The following is a 19,590-nucleotide window of genomic DNA, read 5'->3' on the forward strand; positions in this document are numbered from 1 at the left end:
ATAATACTGCCACCTATGTACAAGAATATAACTACTATAATACTGCCTCCTATGTACAAGAATATAACTACTATAATACTGCCCCCTATGTACAAGAATATAACTACTATAATACTGCTCCTATGTACAAGAATATAACTACTATAATACAGCCCCCTATGTACAAGAATATAACTACTATAATACTGCCCCTATGTACAAGAATATAACTACTATAATACTGCTCCTATGTACAAGAATATAACTGCAATACTGGCCCCTATGTACAAGAATATAACTACTATAATACTGCCCCTATGTACAAGAATATAACTACTATAATACTGCCCCCTATGTACAAGAATATAACTACTATAATACTGCCCCTATGTACAAGAATATAACTACTATAATACTGCTCCTATGTACAAGAATATAACTACTATAATGCTGCTCCTATGTACAAGAATATAACTACTATAATACTGCCCCCTATGTACAAGAATATAACTACTATAATACTGCCCCCTATGTACAAGAATATAACTACTATAATACTGCCCCCTATGTACAAGAATATAACTACTATAATGCTGCTCCTATGTACAAGAATATAACTACTATAATACTGCTCCTATGTACAAGACTATAACTACTATAATACTGCCCCTATGTACAAGAATATAACTACTATAATACTGCTCCTATGTACAAGAATATAACTGCAATACTGGCCCCTATGTACAAGAATATAACTGCAATACTGGCCCCTATGTACAAGAATATAACTACTATAATACTGCCCCTATGTACAAGAATATAACTACTATAATACTGCCCCCTATGTACAAGAATATAACTACTATAATACTGCCCCTATGTACAAGAATATAACTACTATAATGCTGCTCCTATGTACAAGAATATAACTACTATAATACTGCTCCTATGTACAAGACTATAACTACTATAATACTGCCCCTATGTACAAGAATATAACTACTATAATACTGCTCCTATGTACAAGAATATAACTGCAATACTGGCCCCTATGTACAAGAATATAACTGCAATACTGGCCCCTATGTACAAGAATATAACTACTATAATACTGCCCCTATGTACAAGAATATAACTACTATAATACTGCCCCCTATGTACAAGAATATAACTACTATAATACTGCCCCTATGTACAAGAATATAACTACTATAATACTGCTCCTATGTACAAGAATATAACTACTATAATGCTGCTCCTATGTACAAGAATATAACTACTATAATACTGCCCCCTATGTACAAGAATATAACTACTATAATACTGCCCCCTATGTACAAGAATATAACTACTATAATACTGCCCCCTATGTACAAGAATATAACTACTATAATGCTGCTCCTATGTACAAGAATATAACTACTATAATACTGCTCCTATGTACAAGACTATAACTACTATAATACTACTCCTATGTACAAGAGGTTCACGCAGGAGTGATAGATGATGATGGATGGAGGTGTGTGAAGATCTAAAGCTGCTATGTATAGTGCAGCACTACATGGACACATGGAGTGGCCATCTCACTGTGCCATGGGGCGCTGCAGGTACAAAAAGCAGGGAAACATGATTCTAATGAATGACTAGGTATGGAAGACATGAGGTGAAAAATGGGAAAGAGAAGTTAAGGATATATACCATATAATATGTGTAAGTATGCATCTTACATAAGCAAGATAATTGTGTAAGTTTTAAGTGTCCTATTAAAGACACACAAAAGTATCCAGTATTATATATACATAGGTGCTCATAATGGGCAGTTATATAGACAATGCGTACGTGCATGTATACCGAGCAGGAACACAGATAAGTGGCCAGAGAAATAAAAAATATAAAATATAAAGGGAGAGAGGAAAAAAGAGGAGGAATGGGAATATAGAAGAACTACTATAATACTGCTCCTATGTACAAGAATATAACTACTATAATACTGCCCCATATGTACAAGAATATAACTACTATAATACTGCCCCTATGTACAGGAATATAACTACTATAATACTGCCCCTATGTACAAGAATATAACTACTATACTACTGCCCCCTGTGTACAAGAATATAAATACTAGAATACTGCCCCCTATGTACAAGATTATAACTACTATAATACTGCCCCTATGTACAGGAATATAACTACTATAATACTGCCCCTATGTACAAGAATATAACTACTATACTACTGCCCCCTGTGTACAAGAATATAAATACTATAATACTGCCCCCTATGTACAAGAATATAACTACTATAATACTGCCCCTATGTACAAGAATATAACTACTATAATACTGCCCCCTATGTACAAGAATATAAATACTATAATACTGCCCCCTATGCACAAGAATATAAATACTATAATACTGCCCCCTATGTACAAGAATATAACTACTATAATACTGCCCCCTATGTACAAGAATATAACTACTATAATACTGCCCCTATGTACAAGAATATAACGACTATAATACTGCTCCCTATGTACGAGAATATAACTACTATAATACTGCCCCCTGTGTACGAGAATATAACTACTATAATACTGCCCCCTATGTACAAGAATATAACTACTATAATACTGCCCTCTATGTACGAGAATATAACTACTATAATACTGCCCCCTATGTACAAGAATATAACTACTATAATACTGCCCCCTATGTACAAGAATATAACTACTATAATACTGCCCCTATGTACAAGAATATAACGACTATAATACTGCTCCCTATGTACGAGAATATAACTACTATAATACTGCCCCCTATGTACAAGAATATAACTACTATAATACTGCCCCCTATGTACAAGAATATAACTACTATAATACTGCCCCTATGTACAAGAATATAACTACTATAATACTGCCCCCTATGTACAAGAATATAAATACTATAATACTGCCCCCTATGTACAAGAATATAAATACTATAATACTGCTCCCTATGTACGAGAATATAACTACTATAATACTGCCCCCTATGTACAAGAATATAACTACTATAATACTGCTCCTATATACAAGAATATAACTACTATAATACTACTCCTATCTACACGAATATAGCTACTATAATACTGCCCCTATGTACAAGAATATAACTACTATAATACTGCTCGTATGTACAAGAATATAACTACTATAATACTACTCCTATCTACACGAATATAGCTACTATAATACTGCCCCTATGTACAAGAATATAACTACTATAATACTGCTCCTATGTAGAAGAATATAACTACTATAATACTGCCCCTATGTATAAGAATATAACTACTATAATACTGCCCCTATGTACAAGAATATAACTACTATAATACTGCTCCCTATGTACAAGAATATAACTACTATAATACTGCTCCTATATACAAGAATTTAACTACTATAATACTACCCCTATGTACAAGAATATAACTACTATAATACTGCCCCTATGTACAAGAATATAACTACTACAATACTGCTCATATGTACAAGAATATAACTACTATAATACTGCTCCTATAGACAAGAATATAACTACTATAATACTGCTCCTATAGACAAGAATATAACTACTATATAATACTGCTTGTATGTACAAGAATATAACTACTATAATACTGCCCCAAATGTACAAGAATATAACTACTATACTACTGCCCCCTGTGTACAAGAATATAAATACTATAATACTGCCCCCTATGTACAAGAATATAACTACTATAATACTGCCCCTATGTACAAGAATATAACTACTATATTACTGCCCCCTATGTACAAGAATATAACTACTATAATACTGCCCCCTATGTACAAGAATATAACTACTATAATACTGCCCCTATGTACAAGAATATAACTACTATAATACTGCCCCTATGTACAAGAATATAACTACTATAATACTGCTCCCTATGTACAAGAATATAACTACTATAATACTGCTCCTATATACAAGAATATAACTACTATAATACTGCTCCCTATGTATAAGAATATAACTACTATAATACTGCTCCTATGTACAAGAATATAACTACTATAATACTGCTCCCTATGTACAAGAATATAACTACTATAATACTGCTCCTATATACAAGAATATAACTACTATAATACTGCTCCCTATGTACAAGAATATAACTACTATAATACTGCTCCTATATACAAGAATATAACATCTATAATACTGCCCCCTATATACAAGAATATAACTTCTATAATACTGCTCCTATGTACAAGAATATAACTACTATAATACTGCTCTTATGTACAAGAATATAACTACTATAATACTACTCCTATCTACACGAATATAGCTACTATAATACTGCCCCCTATATACAAGAATATAACTACTATAATACTGCTCCTATGTACAAGAATATAACTACTATAATACTGCCCCTATGTACAAGAATATAACTACTATAATACTGCTCCTATGTACAAGAATATAACTACTATAATACTGCTCCTATGTACAAGAATATAACTACTATATTACTGCCCCCTATGTACAAGAATATAACTACTATAATACTGCCCCCTATGTACAAGAATATAACTACTATAATACTGCCCCCTATGTACAAGAATATAACTACTATAAAACTGCCCCTATGTACAAGAATATAACTACTATAATACTGCTCCCTATGTACAAGAATATAACTACTATAATACTGCTCCTATATACAAGAATATAACTACTATAATACTGCTCCCTATGTATAAGAATATAACTACTATAATACTGCTCCTATGTAGAAGAATATAACTACTATAATACTGCCCCTATGTATAAGAATATAACTACTATAATACTGCCCCTATGTACAAGAATATAACTACTATAATACTGTCCCTATGTACAAGAATATAACTACTATAATACTGCTCCTATATACAAGAATTTAACTACTATAATACTGCTCCCTATGTACAAGAATATAACTACTATAATACTGCCCCTATGTACAAGAATATAACTACTATAATACTGCTCCCTATGTATAGGAATATAACTACTATAATACTGCCCCTATGTACAAGAATATAACTACTATAATACTGCTCCCTATGTACAAGAATATAACTACTATAATACTGCTCCTATATACAAGAATATAACAACTATAATACTGCCCCCTATATACAAGAATATAACAACTATAATACTGCCCCCTATATACAAGAATATAACAACTATAATACTGCCCCCTATATGCAAGAATATAACTACTATAATACTGCTCCTATGTACAAGAATATAACTACTATAATACTGCTCCCTATGTATAAGAATATAACTACTATAATACTGCTCCTATGTACAAGAATATAACTACTATAATACTGCTCCTATGTACAAGAATATAGCTACTATAATACTGCTCCTAAGTACAAGAATATAACTACTATAATACTGCACCCTATGTACAAGAATATAACTACTATAATACTGCCCCTATGTACAAGAATATAACTACTATAATACTGCTCCTATGTAGAAGAATATAACTACTATAATACTGCCCCTATGTACAAGAATATAACTACTATAATACTGCCCCTATGTACAAGAATATAACTACTATAATACTGCTCCCTATGTACAAGAATATAACTACTATAATACTGCCCCTATGTACAAGATTATAACTACTATAATACTGCTCCCTATGTACAAGAATATAACAACTATAATACTGCCCCCTATATGCAAGAATATAACTACTATAACACTGCTCCTATGTACAAGAATATAACTACTATAATACTGCTCCCTATGTATAAGAATATAACTACTATAATACTGCTCCTATGTACAAGAATATAACTACTATAATACTGCCCCTATGTACAAGAATATAACTACTATAATACTGCCCCTATGCACAAGAATGTAACTACTATAATACTGCTCCTATGTACAAGAATATAACTACTATAATACTGCTCCTATGTATAAGAATATAACTACTATAATACTGCCCCTATGTACAAGAATATAACTACTATAATACTGCTCCCTATGTACAAGAATATAACAACTATAATACTGCCCCTATGTACAAGAATATAACTACTATAATACTGCTCCTATGTACAAGAATATAACTACTATAATACTGCTCCTATGTACAAGAATATAACTACTATAATACTGCCCATATGTACAAGAATATAACTACTATAATACTGCTCCTATGTACAAGAATATAACTACTATAATACTGCTCCTATGTACAAGAATATAACTACTATAATACTGCCCATATGTACAAGAATATAACTACTATAATACTGCTCCTATGTACAAGAATATAACTACTATAATACTGCCCCTATGTACAAGAATATAACTACTATAATACTGCCCCTATGTACAAGAATATAACTACTATAATACTGCTCCCTATGTACAAGAGTATAACTACTATAATACTGCCCCTATGTACAAGAATATAACTACTATAATACTGCCCCCTATGTACAAGAATATAACTACTATAATACTGCTCCTACGTACAGGAATATAATTTCTATAATACTGCCACTATGTACAAGAATATAATTACTATAATACTGCCCCTATGTACAAGAATATAACTACTATAATACTGCTCCTACGTACAGGAATATAATTTCTATAATACTGCCACTATGTACAAGAATATAACTACTATAATACTGCTCCCTATGTACAAGAGTATAACTACTATAATACTGCCCCTATGTACAAGAATATAACTACTATAATACTGCCCCCTATGTACAAGAATATAACTACTATAATACTGCTCCTACGTACAGGAATATAATTTCTATAATACTGCCCCTATGTACAAGAATATAATTACTATAATACTGCCCCTATGTACAAGAATATAACTACTATAATACTGCTCCTATGCACAAGAATGTAACTACTATAATACTGCCCCCTATGTACAAGAATATAACTACTATAATACTGCCCCTATGCACAAGAATGTAACTACTATAATACTGCTCCTATGCACAAGAATGTAACTACTATAATACTGCTCCTATGCACAAGAATGTAACTACTATAATACTGCTCCTATGCACAAGAATATAACTACTATAATACTGCTCCTATGCACAAGAATATAACTACTATAATACTGCCCCCTATGTGCAAGAATATAACTACTATAATACTGCCCCTATGCACAAGAATGTAACTACTATAATACTGCTCCTATGTACAAGAATATAACTACTATAATACTGCCCCTATGTTCAAGAATATAACTACTATAATACTGCTCCTATGTATAAGAATATAACTACTATAATACTGCCCCTATGTACAAGAATATAACTACTATAATACTGCCCCTATGTACAAGAATATAACTACTATAATACTGCCCCTATGTACAAGAATATAACTACTATAATACTGCTCCTATGTACAAGAATATAACTACTATAATACTGCCCCTATGTACAAGAATGTAACTACTATAATACTGCTCCTATGTACAAGAATATAACCACTATAATACTGCCCCTATGTACAAGAATATAACTACTATAATACTGCTCCTATGTACAAGAATATAACTACTATAATACTGCCCCTATGTATAAGAATATAACTACTATAATACTGCCCCTATGTACAAGAATATAACTACTATAATACTGCTCCCTATGTACAAGAATATAACTACTATAATACTGCCCCTATGTACAAGAATATAACTACTATAATACTGCCCCTATGTACAAGAATATTACTACTATAATACTGCTCCTATGCACAAGAATGTAACTACTATAATACTGCTCCTATGCACAAGAATGTAACTACTATAATACTGCTCCTATGTACAAGAATATAACTACTATAATACTGCCCCTATGTACAAGAATATAACTGCTATAATCCTGCCTATTCTTGGTGGCACGTCACCTTTTGCAGGGTCAGACGTCGGTGGTCACTGTGACTTTACCTCCGTCGGGGGGGCAGGTGGAGACAGATTTCATCATCTACTTGTCGGTGGCGTTTTCTCTGAAGGTACCGGGGGGGTGTTGCACGCTGTTGTATCGTCCCGCTCCCTCTCTCCTCTCTGCTGACTCTCGCTCCGTTTCTCCCAGGCGCTGGAGCTCATCCATTTGCTCGTCTCACAGCTCACATACAACATTTTCTTGATCGACTGGGAAAAACCGAAGGATAAAACTCCGTCCAATGCAGCAGGTCTGTCCATTATTCCGGGGGCCTTGTTTCTTTATCATTTAAAGTGAACCTGTCCCATTTATCGTGAACCTGTCCCATTTATCGTGGTTTACCTGTAGCCGGATGTGGAGCAGATTGATATATAGTTTTGTGACAACTTGTTTTTTTAGGTTTATATATCCTCGATCATTTATGGCTTAGGAGTCCAGTGGGCGGTTCTATTCAATTATTACAGTTGCTTATTAGGACCGCCCACTGGACTCCTAAGCTGAGAATTAGGCCAGAAGAGTGCAAGCTCTTCCTCATTACCTCATTTTCCAGGAAAGTCCAATGTCAGCTTCTGGAGGACAATATTGGTGGCCAACGAGTGGAATGAGATCCAGGCTCACCGGAAGCTGAGTCCTCTGCTGCAGCTCTTCTTAGTTCTGCTACTACTGGAGGTAAAAAAAAAAAAAGTTAGATGGTATATAGCTTTAAGGATGGGAGAAGTTTGTCATGTACCCTCTCACCTGTAGACCAATCAGAGTTGAGATACCATGTGGTCACTGACTCCAGCACAATCAGACATGGCCGCCTCCGGTCAGCACATTTATTGCAAATTTTTTTTTTTTTACTTTACAAACATTGAAAATCTAATAAAAAAAATTTTAAAAAAATAAATACATTTTCTTAAGGTTGTGGGCCTCAAAAACATTGCCGCTAAGGACCTGAACCTGGACCTGCATCCATCAGCAGAAGGCTACCAGGCCCCAATGAGCGTCATCCTGAGGTTTGGCATGTCTGCCTCTATGTGGTTGGCTGTTGGGGTCGTGCAGGTCAGTGAGAATTGCATCATGGGATTGGATATTGTAATAATGGAGACCGGAGCAGAAAGGGTCAATAATCTCTCCATGTGTATTACAGGTTCTCTTCTTCATTTTCATCTTTGAGAGATTCTTTGAAGACAAAATCAAACAATTTGTGGATTTATGTTCTCTCAGCAACGTGAGTCCCTCATTAGTCACTCTGCAGCCACCACTAGGGGGAGCTCCCTGTATACAGAGATACATGATAAGATTCTGTCTGCAGCCACCTCTAGGGGGAGCTCCCTGTATACAGAGAAACATGATAAGATCCTGTCTGCAGCCATCACTAGTGGGAGCTCTCTGTATACATAAATACATGATAAGATTCTGTCTGCAGCCACCACTAGGGGGAGCTCCCTGTATACAGAGATACATGATAAGATTCTGTCTGCAGCCACCTCTAGGGGGAGCTCCCTGTATACAGAGAAACATGATAAGATCCTGTCTGCAGCCATCACTAGGGGGAGCTCTCTGTATACATAAATACATGATAAGATTCTGTCTGCAGCCACCACTAGGGGGAGCTCCCTGTATACAGAGATACATGATAAGATTCTGTCTACAGCCACCACTAGGGGGAGCTCCCTGTATACAGAGATACATAAGATCCTGTCTGCAGCCACCACTAGGGGGAGCTCCCTGTATACAGAGATACATGATAAGATACTGTCTGCAGCCACCACTAGGGAGAGCTCCCTGTATACAGAGATAATGATATTCTGTCTGCAGCCACCACTAGGTGGAGCTCCCTGTATACAGAGATACATGATAAGATCCTGTCTGCAGCCACCACTAGGGGGAGCTCCCTGTATACAGAGATCCATGATGAGATCCTGTCTGCAGCCACCACTAGGGGGAGCTCCCTGTATACAGAGAAACATGATAAGATCCTGTCTGCAGCCATCACTAGGGGGAGCTCTCTGTATACAGAGATACATGATAAGATTACGTCTGCAGCCACCACTAGGGTTATCTCTCTGTATACAGAGATACATGATAAGATTCTGTCTGCAGCCACCACTAGGGGGAGCTCCCTGTATACAGAGATACATGATAAGATTCTGTCTACAGCCACCACTAGGGGGAGCTCCCTGTATACAGAGATGCATGATAAGATCCTGTCTGCAGCCACCATTAGGGGGAGCTCCCTGTATGCAGAGATACATGATAAGATTCTGTCTGTAGCCACCACTAGGGGGAGCTCTCTGTATACAGAGATACATGATAAGATCCTGTCTACAGCCACCACTAGGGGGAGCTCCCTGTATACAGAGATACATGATAAGATTCTGTCTGCAGCCACCACTAGGGGGAGCTCCCTGTATACAGAGATACATGATAAGATACTGTCTGCAGCCACCACTAGGGGGAGCTCCCTGTATACAGAGATACATGATAAGATCCTGTCTACAGCCACCACTAGGGGGAACTCCCTGTATACAGAGATACATGATAAGATTCTGTCTGCAGTCACCACTAGGGGGAGCTCCCTGTATACAGAGATACATGATAAGATCCTGTCTGCAGCCACCACTAGAGGGAGCTCCCTGTATACTGAGATAATGATATTCTGTCTGCAGCCACCACTAGGGGGAGCTCCCTGTATACAGAGATACATGATAAGATCCTGTCTACAGCCACCACTAGGGGGAGCTCCCTGTATACAGAGATACATGATAAGATTCTGTCTGCAGCCACCACTAGGGGGAGCTCCCTGTATACAGAGATACATGATAAGATTCTGTCTGCAGTCACCACTAGAGGGAGCTCCCTGTATACAGAGATACATGATAAGATTCTGTCTACAGCCACCACTAGGGGGAGCTCCCTGTATACAGAGATACATGATAAGATTCTGTCTACAGCCACCACTAGGGGGAGCTCCCTGTATACATAGATACATGATAAGATCCTGTCTGCAGCCACCACTACGGGGAGCTCCCTGTATACAAAAGTACATGATAAGATCCTGTCTGCATCCACCACTAGGGGGAGCTCCCTGTATACAGAGATAATGATATTCTGTCGGCAGCCACCACTAGGTGGAGCTCCCTGTATACAGAGATACATGATAAGATCCTGTCTGCATCCACCACTAGGGGGAGCTCCCTGTATACATAGATACATGATAAGATTACGTCTGCAGCCACCACTAGGGGGTGCTCCCTGTATACAGAGATACATGATGAGATCCTGTCTGCAGCCACCACTAGGAGGAGCTCCCTGTATATAGATACATGATAAGATTCTGTCTGCAGCCACCACTAGGGGGAGCTCCCTGTATACAGAGATACATGATAAGATTCTGTCTGCAGCCACCACTAGGGGGAGCTCCCTGTATACAGATATACATGATAAGATTACTTCTGCAGCCACCACTAGGGGGAGCTCCCTGTATACATAGATACATGATAAGATTACGTCTGCAGCCACCACTAGAGGGAGCTCCCTGTATACTGAGATAATGATATTCTGTCTGCAGCCACCACTAGGGGAAGCTCCCTGTATACAGAGATAATGATATTCTGTCGGCAGCCACCACTAGGTGGAGCTCCCTGTATACAGAGATACATGATAAGATCCTGTCTGCATCCACCACTAGGGGGAGCTCCCTGTATACATAGATACATGATAAGATTACGTCTGCAGCCACCACTAGGGGGAGCTCCCTGTATACAGAGATACATGATAAGATCCTGTCAGCAGCCATCACTAGGGGGAGCTCCCTGTATACAGAGACACATGATAAGATTCTGTCTGCAGCCACCACTAGGGGGAGCTCCCTGTATATATAGATACATGATAAGATTACGTCTGCAGCCACCACTAGGGGGTGCTCCCTGTATACAGAGATACATGATGAGATCCTGTCTGCAGCCACCACTAGGAGGAGCTCCCTGTATATAGATACATGATAAGATCCTGTCTGCAGCCACCACTAGGGGGAGCTCCCTGTATACAGAGACACATGATAATATTCTGTCTGCAGCCACCACTAGGGGGAGCTCCCTGTATACAGAGATACATGATATTCTGTCTGCAGCCACCACTAGGTGGAGCTCCCTGTATACAGAGATAATGATATTCTGTCTGCAGCCACCACTAGGGGGAGCTCCCTGTATACAGAGATACATGATAAGATTCTGTCTGCAGCCAGCACTAGGAGGAGCTCCCTGTATAGAGAGATACATGATAAGATTCTGTCTGCAGCCACCACTAGGGGGAGCTCCCTGTATACAGAGATACATGATAAGATCCTGTCTGCAGCCACCACTAGAGGGAGCTCCCTGTATATTGAGATACATGATAAGATTCTGTCTGCAGCCAGCACTAGGGGGAGCTCCCTGTATACAGAGATACATGATAAGATTCTGTCTGCAGCCACCACTAGGGGGAGCTCCCTGTATACAGATATACATGATAAGATTACGTCTGCAGCCACCACTAGGGGGAGCTCTCTGTATACAGAGATACATGATAAGATACTGTCTGCAGCCACCACTAGAGGGAGCTCCCTGTATACAGAGATACATGATGAGATTCTGTCTGCAGCCACCACTAGGGGGAGCTCCCTGTATACAGAGATAATGATATTCTGTCTGCAGCCACCACTAGGGGGAGCTCCCTGTATACAAAGATACATGGTAAGATACTGTCTGTGGCCACCACTAGGGGGAGCTCCCTGTATACAGAGATACATGATAAGATCCTGTCTGCAGCCACCACTAGGGGGAGCTCCCTGTATACAGAGATACATGATAAGATTCTGTCTGCAGCCACCACTAGGGGGAGCTCCCTGTATATAGAGATACATGATAAGATTATGTCTGCAGCTACCACTAGGGGGAGCTCTCTGTATACAGAGATACATGTTAAGATTACGTCTGCAGCCACCACTAGGGGGAGCTCCCTGTATATAGAGATACATGATAAGATTCTGTCTGCAGCCACCACTAGGGGGAGCTCCCTGTATACAGAGATACATGTTAAGATTACGTCTGCAGCCACCACTATGGGGAGCTCCCTGTATACAGAGATACATGATAAGATCCTGTCTGCAGCCACCACTAGGGGGAGCTCCCTGTATACAGAGATAATGATATTCTGTCGGCAGCCACCACTAGGTGGAGCTCCCTGTATACAGAGATACATGATAAGATCCTGTCTGCAGCCACCACTAGGAGGAGCTCCCTGTATATAGATACATGATAAGATTCTGTCTGCAGCCACCACTAGGGGGAGCTCCCTGTATACACAGATACATGATAAGATCCTGTCTGCAGCCACCACTAGGGGGAGCTCCCTGTATACAGAGATACATAATAAGATTATGTCTGCAGCCACCACTAGGGGGAGCTCCCTGTATACATTGATACATGATAAGATTCTGTCTGCAGCCACCACTAGGGGGAGCTCCCTGTATACAGAGATACATGATAAGATTCTGTCTGCAGCCACCACTAGAGGGAGCTCCCTGTATACAGAGATAATGATATTCTGTCTGCAGCCACCACTAGGTGGAGCTCCCTGTATACAGAGATACATGATAAGATTCTGTCTGCAGCCACCACTAGGGGGAGCTCCCTGTATACAGAAATACATGATAAGATCCTGTCTGCAGCCACCACTAGGAGGAGCTCCCTGTATACAGAGATACATGATAAGATCCTGTCTGCAGCCACCACTAGGGGGAGCTCCCTGTATACAGATATACATAAGGTTCTGTCTGCTGTCACCACTAGGGGGAGCTCCCTGTATACAGAGATACATGATAAGATTCTGTCTGCAGCCTCCACTAGAGGGAGCTCCCTGTATACAGAGATACATGATAAGATTCTGTCTGCAGCCACCACTAGGGGGAGCTCCCTGTATACAGAGATACATGATAAGATTCTGTCTGCAGCCACCACTAGGGGGAGCTCCCTGTATACAGAAATACATGATAAGATCCTGTCTGCAGCCACCACTAGGAGGAGCTCCCTGTATACAGAGATACATGATAAGATCCTGTCTGCAGCCACCACTAGGGGGAGCTCCCTGTATACAGATATACATAAGGTTCTGTCTGCTGTCACCACTAGGGGGAGCTCCCTGTATACAGAGATACATGATAAGATTCTGTCTGCAGCCTCCACTAGAGGGAGCTCCCTGTATACAGAGATACATGATAAGATTCTGCCTGCAGCCACCACTTGGGGGAGCTCCCTGTATACAGAGATACATGATAAGATTCTGTCTGCAGCCACCACTAGGGGGAGCTCCCTGTATACAGAGATAATGATATTCTGTCTGCAGCCACCACTAGAGGGAGCTCCCTGTATACAGAGATAATGATATTCTGTCTGCAGCCACCACTAGGGGGAGCTCCCTGTATACAGAGATAATGATATTCTGTCTGCAGCCACCACTAGGGGGAGCTCCCTGTATACAGAGATATATGGTAAGATACTGTCTGCAGCCACCACTAGGGGGAGCTCCCTGTATACAGAGATACATGATAAGATCCTGTCTGCAGCCACCACTAGGGGGAGCTCCCTGTATACAGAGATACATGATAAGATCCTGTCTGCAGCCACCACTAGGGGGAGCTCCCTGTATACAGAGATACATGATAAGATTCTGTCTGCAGCCACCACTAGGGGGAGCTCCATGTATACAGAGATACATGATAAGATTCTGTCTGCAGCCACCACTAGGGGGAGCTCCATGTATACAAAGATACATGATAAGATTCTGTCTGCAGCCACCACTAGGGGGAGCTCCCTGTATACAGAGATACATGATAAGATCCTGTCTGCAGCCACCACTAGGGGGAGCTCCATGTATACAAAGATACATGATAAGATTCTGTCTGCAGCCACCACTAGGGGGAGCTCCCTGTATACAGAGATACATGATAAGATTCTGTCTGCAGCCACCACTGGAGGGAGCTCCCTGTATACAGAGATACATGATAAGATTCTGTCTGCAGCCACCACTAGGGGGAGCTCCCTGTATACAGAGATATATGGTAAGATACTGTCTGCAGCCTCCACTAGAGGGAGCTCCCTGTATACAGAGATACATATTAAGATTCTGCCTGCAGCCACCACTTGGGGGAGCTCCCTGTATACAGAGATAATGATATTCTGTCTGCAGCCACCACTAGGGGGAGCTCCCTGTATACAGAGATACATGATAAGATTCTGTCTGCAGCCACCACTAGGGGGAGCTCCCTGTGTACAGAGATGCATGATAAGATCCTGTCTGCAGCCACCACTAGGGGGAGCTCCATGTATACAGAGATACATGATAAGATTCTGTCTGCAGCCACCACTAGGGGGAGCTCCCTGTATACAGAGATACATGATAAGATTCTGTCTGCAGCCACCACTAGGGGGAGCTCCATGTATACAGAGATACATGATAAGATTCTGTCTGCAGCCACCACTAGGGGGAGCTCCCTGTATACAGAGATGCATGATAAGATCCTGTCTGCAGCCACCACTAGGGGGAGCTCCATGTATACAGAGATACATGATAAGATTCTGTCTGCTGCCACCACTAGGGGGAGCTCCCTGTATACAGAGATACATGATAAAATCCTGTCTGCAGTCACCACTAGGGGGAGCTCCCTGTATACAGAGATAATGATACAAGTTGTATAATGTGATCTTTGCGGCAGGTGTCGGTTTTCATCCTGACCCACAAGTGTTACGGATATTATATCCACGGACGGTCGGTGCACGGTCAGGCGGACGTCAGTATGGAGGCCATGCTGGATCACCTGCGGAAAGAGGAGGTACGTCCGATCCTGTAGAGCCGGGGTCCTTCTTTTCGGCCGGTCAGATTGTGACTCCTCTCCTGCAGGATAACCTGTGTCCCCTGCGGGGGCTGGAGCCCGGCTCGGAGGTGCAGACGTTCGAGGTGCTGCTGAGCGAGCGGGTGCGGGAGCAGTACCAGAAGATCATGCAGCCGCTCATGGAGGTAATATATAAAGTATGGGGGTCCCTGTACGAGAGCAGCAGGATGGGGCCGGGGGCATTGTGCTTGTGGGGGGGGGGGGACAAGGGGTCTCTAGTCTGACGGAGTTCTTGTTTTAGGCTCCCAGGGGCCCAAAGGGAGGAAACGAGAAGAACCCAATGTTACAGCAAAGGATAAAAACTTATTATACCATTAACCGCTTCCTCTCCTGCTTCCTGGAGCACGTGAGTTAATTACTTGTATCGTGTTAACGGGGTCACATTTTGTTATTATTAATGGGGGGGTCCTGTGATCTATGGTAAAATGAGGAGGGGGCCGACTCGGCTTCATGTAAGTCACAAACAATCGTAGTTAGAATTAGTTTCAGTTCTTCACCATTTTCTAGATCTCTGCTTTCTGCGAGGGAATGGAAACCGAACAGCTTCGGGTTTGTTACAATGTATCCAGTGTAATCTACGACCTGAGACAGTGTAACAAACCCTCTGCTGTGAGAAGTGTCAGGTCTGTGCTGGTGTCTAGTACCTGTATGTAAGCACCAATGTTCCTATTCATTCTCAGCAAGCAGAGATTTTGAAAAGGGGAGGATTAATAAAAAAAAGAAAAGTAAAATACACCAGCTGATTGTAATGACCCTTCCTGTATATAATACCGTACCCCGTATGTCTGCGCTGCCCCCTGCAGGTCTATAAGGATATGGATTACCTGGTGAAGGACAAGCTGTTCCTGGAGAGCGTCCTGGACGTCGAGTTCCAGCAGCCGACCGACAAATCCATATTATACAGCGGTGAGTGGACGGACGCCGACGGCAACCCCGGGGCTGGTAATTCATTGCCTTATAAGTGGTCGCCCATCTTTCCCAGAATCCTGAAATCCGTCTCTTATTATACAATCCGACCTCTGCTCAAAGATTTACCATCCAGGAATCTGGTAAAGTGTCACACCACAACTCCCAGCATCCTCTGACGGCCTTACAGTGTCAGTACATGCTGGGAGTTGTAGTTTGACAGAACTATATATATATATATTAGTTTGTATCTCCGGACCTGCCGCTTGTTTCCTTCTCTCCTGGATCAGCACTCCCATCATCATCATCCTCATCCTCCTGCTGACTGTCATCTTTCTATTGCAGACGATCGGTGCCGCTTCAGCCGGACCCTCTTCTACAGTAACGAGCTGGTGCTGCTTCTCTTCGACACCCTCCTGTTCTGCATCATCGATCTGGGGGCGCAGAATTTTGTGCTGGCGACGATCATCACCTTCGTGGTGCAGACGGTGAGAGCCTTGTGTGTAGTCGTCAGTGGGGTTCAATATGGCATAAAAGCAGCCCCTCCCCCGCCATACACACTGATGGCATCCGGGGGGCTCATCGCGGGGTGCACAAATGCACTAGACATACTTTCTGAAGCTCCAGATGTTGCACTTGTTTTTCAGTACATTATTTTTCCCTATAGGTTTTTATGGGGAACCTGAAAAAAGCAATTGGGGTTTTAAAGGGGTTGTCCAGGCTTGGGGCTCTAGTCTGCAGTCACTCTATGCGAATCCTCACAGTGCGCACTGTCGGGAGCGGGCGGTCATGTGACCACAAGTATGAGTTTTGCATACTTCTGGTCACATTCAGACTAGACGTGTCTGGCCTCGCCTAATTGACTTGCGCGACCTCACTCCATACAAGTCTAGTCTGCACGTTACTACATGTATGGAAATCATAGGCTTGCTGTCACGCGTCCACCTTATTCCAGCACTGGTGAATCCTGACAGCAGGCACTGTGCTCGGTGAGGAGTCACATAGTGAGTGCAGACCTGGGCCCCGGCCTGGACAACCCCATAATCGCTGCACTAATCACAGCAGTTTACTTATTATGTGGCCGACTTCTGCATAAAAGAAATGCTGCCCATGGGGCCATGGCCTGGAACTCCTAATTCTGCTCGGGTGTCGGGATGGGGTGGCTGCCGCCGGCTGCGGGGTCGTCGTGATCATCACTCATCTCATTCGCACAAAAGGGGCAAAAAAGCTCCGGGCGGCCGAGTTACCATTAACCGCAGATTCATCTCCTTTTCTCCAATTTGTAGTTTGTGAAGATTTTGCGATCAGAAATCGGAAAGAAGAATCTGTCAATGCAAACAATGGTGGAGGAAAACTTCCTAATATGAGACGGCAGCCGCCTCCAGATACGGGCACGTATGGCGGAGTGCAGCAGCCGCCTCCAGATACAGGCACGTATGGCGGAGTGCAGCAGCCGCCTCCAGATACAGGCACGTACGGCGGAGTGCAGCAGCCGCCTCCAGATACAGGCACATATGGCGGAGTGCAGCAGCCGCCTCCAGATACAGGCACGTACGGCGGAGTGCAGCAGCCACCTCCAGATACAGTCACGTACGGCAGAGAGCGGCGACCGCCTCCAGATACAGTCACGTACGGCAGAGAGCGGCGACCGCCTCCAGATACAGTCACGTACGGCAGAGAGCGGCGACTGCCTCCAGATACAGGCACGTATGGTGGAGAGCAGCAGCCGCCTCCAGATGCAGTCATGTATGGCGGAGTGCAGCAGCCGCCTCCAGATACAGGCACGTATGGCGGAGTGCAGCCGCCGCCTCCAGATACAGGCACGTACGGCGGAGTGCAGCCGCCGCCTCCAGATACAGGCACGTACGGCGGAGTGCAGCCGCCGCCTCCAGATACAGGCACGTATGGCGGAGAGCAGCAGCCGCCTCCAGATACAGGCACGTATGGCGGAGTGCAGCCGCCGCCTCCAGATACAGGCACGTACGGCGGAGTGCAGCCGCCGCCTCCAGATACAGGCACGTACGGCGGAGTGCAGCCGCCGCCTCCAGATACAGGCACGTATGGCGGAGAGCAGCAGCCGCCTCCAGATACAGGCACGTATGGTGGAGTGCAGCAGCCGCCTCCAGATACAGTCACGTACGGCAGAGAGCAGCAGCCGTCTCCAGATACAGTCACGTACGGCAGAGAGCAGCAGACGCCTCCAGATACAGTCACGTATGGTGGAGTGCAGCAGCCGCCTCCAGATACAGTCACGTATGGTGGAGAGCAGCAGCCGCCTCCAGATACAGTCATGTACGGCGGAGAGCAGCAGACGCCTCCAGATACAGTCACGTATGGTGGAGTGCAGCAGCCGCCTCCAGATACAGTCACGTATGGTGGAGAGCAGCAGCCGCCTCCAGATACAGTCACGTATGGTGGAGTGCAGCAGCCGCCTCCAGATACAGTCACGTATGGTGGAGTGCAGCAGCCGCCTCCAGATACAGTCACGTATGGTGGAGTGCAGCAGCCGCCTCCAGATACAGTCACGTATGGTGGAGAGCAGCAGCCGCCTCCAGATACGGGCACGTATGGCGGAGTGCAGCAGCCGCCTCCAGATACAGGCACGTATGGCGGAGAGCAGCAGCCGCCTCCAGATACAGGCACGTACGGCGCAGTGCAGCAGCCGCCTCCAGATACAGGCACGTATGGCGGAGAGCAGCAGCCGCCTCCAGATACAGGCACGTACGGCGGAGTGCAGCAGCCGCCTCCAGATACAGGCACGTAC

The 19,590-nt window shown here is 42.7% G+C and overlaps 1 protein-coding gene across 1 annotated transcript in view; it reads left to right on the forward strand.

The window, feature by feature from the left end:
* The window catches only part of LOC141175798 (meckelin-like), a 35,992-nt gene extending 17,666 nt beyond the window's left edge, over positions 1–18,326 (forward strand). The window contains exons 18-28 of the mRNA XM_073659734.1: positions 7,980–8,075; positions 8,156–8,255; positions 8,556–8,674; positions 8,909–9,049; positions 9,138–9,218; positions 15,744–15,860; positions 15,929–16,045; positions 16,162–16,266; positions 16,724–16,826; positions 17,172–17,314; positions 18,113–18,326. Coding sequence (XP_073515835.1) covers positions 7,980–8,075; positions 8,156–8,255; positions 8,556–8,674; positions 8,909–9,049; positions 9,138–9,218; positions 15,744–15,860; positions 15,929–16,045; positions 16,162–16,266; positions 16,724–16,826; positions 17,172–17,314; positions 18,113–18,193 — 1,203 coding nt within the window. The 3' untranslated portion in view covers positions 18,194–18,326. The remainder of the gene's footprint in view (positions 1–7,979; positions 8,076–8,155; positions 8,256–8,555; positions 8,675–8,908; positions 9,050–9,137; positions 9,219–15,743; positions 15,861–15,928; positions 16,046–16,161; positions 16,267–16,723; positions 16,827–17,171; positions 17,315–18,112) is intronic.
* Positions 18,327–19,590: the final 1,264 nt, after the last annotated feature.

This window comes from Phyllobates terribilis, unplaced genomic scaffold (assembly GCF_046119375.1).
Source record: "Phyllobates terribilis strain yellow unplaced genomic scaffold, ASM4611937v1 Scaffold_14__1_contigs__length_39327217, whole genome shotgun sequence".
Classification (NCBI taxonomy): Eukaryota; Metazoa; Chordata; class Amphibia; order Anura; family Dendrobatidae; genus Phyllobates; species Phyllobates terribilis.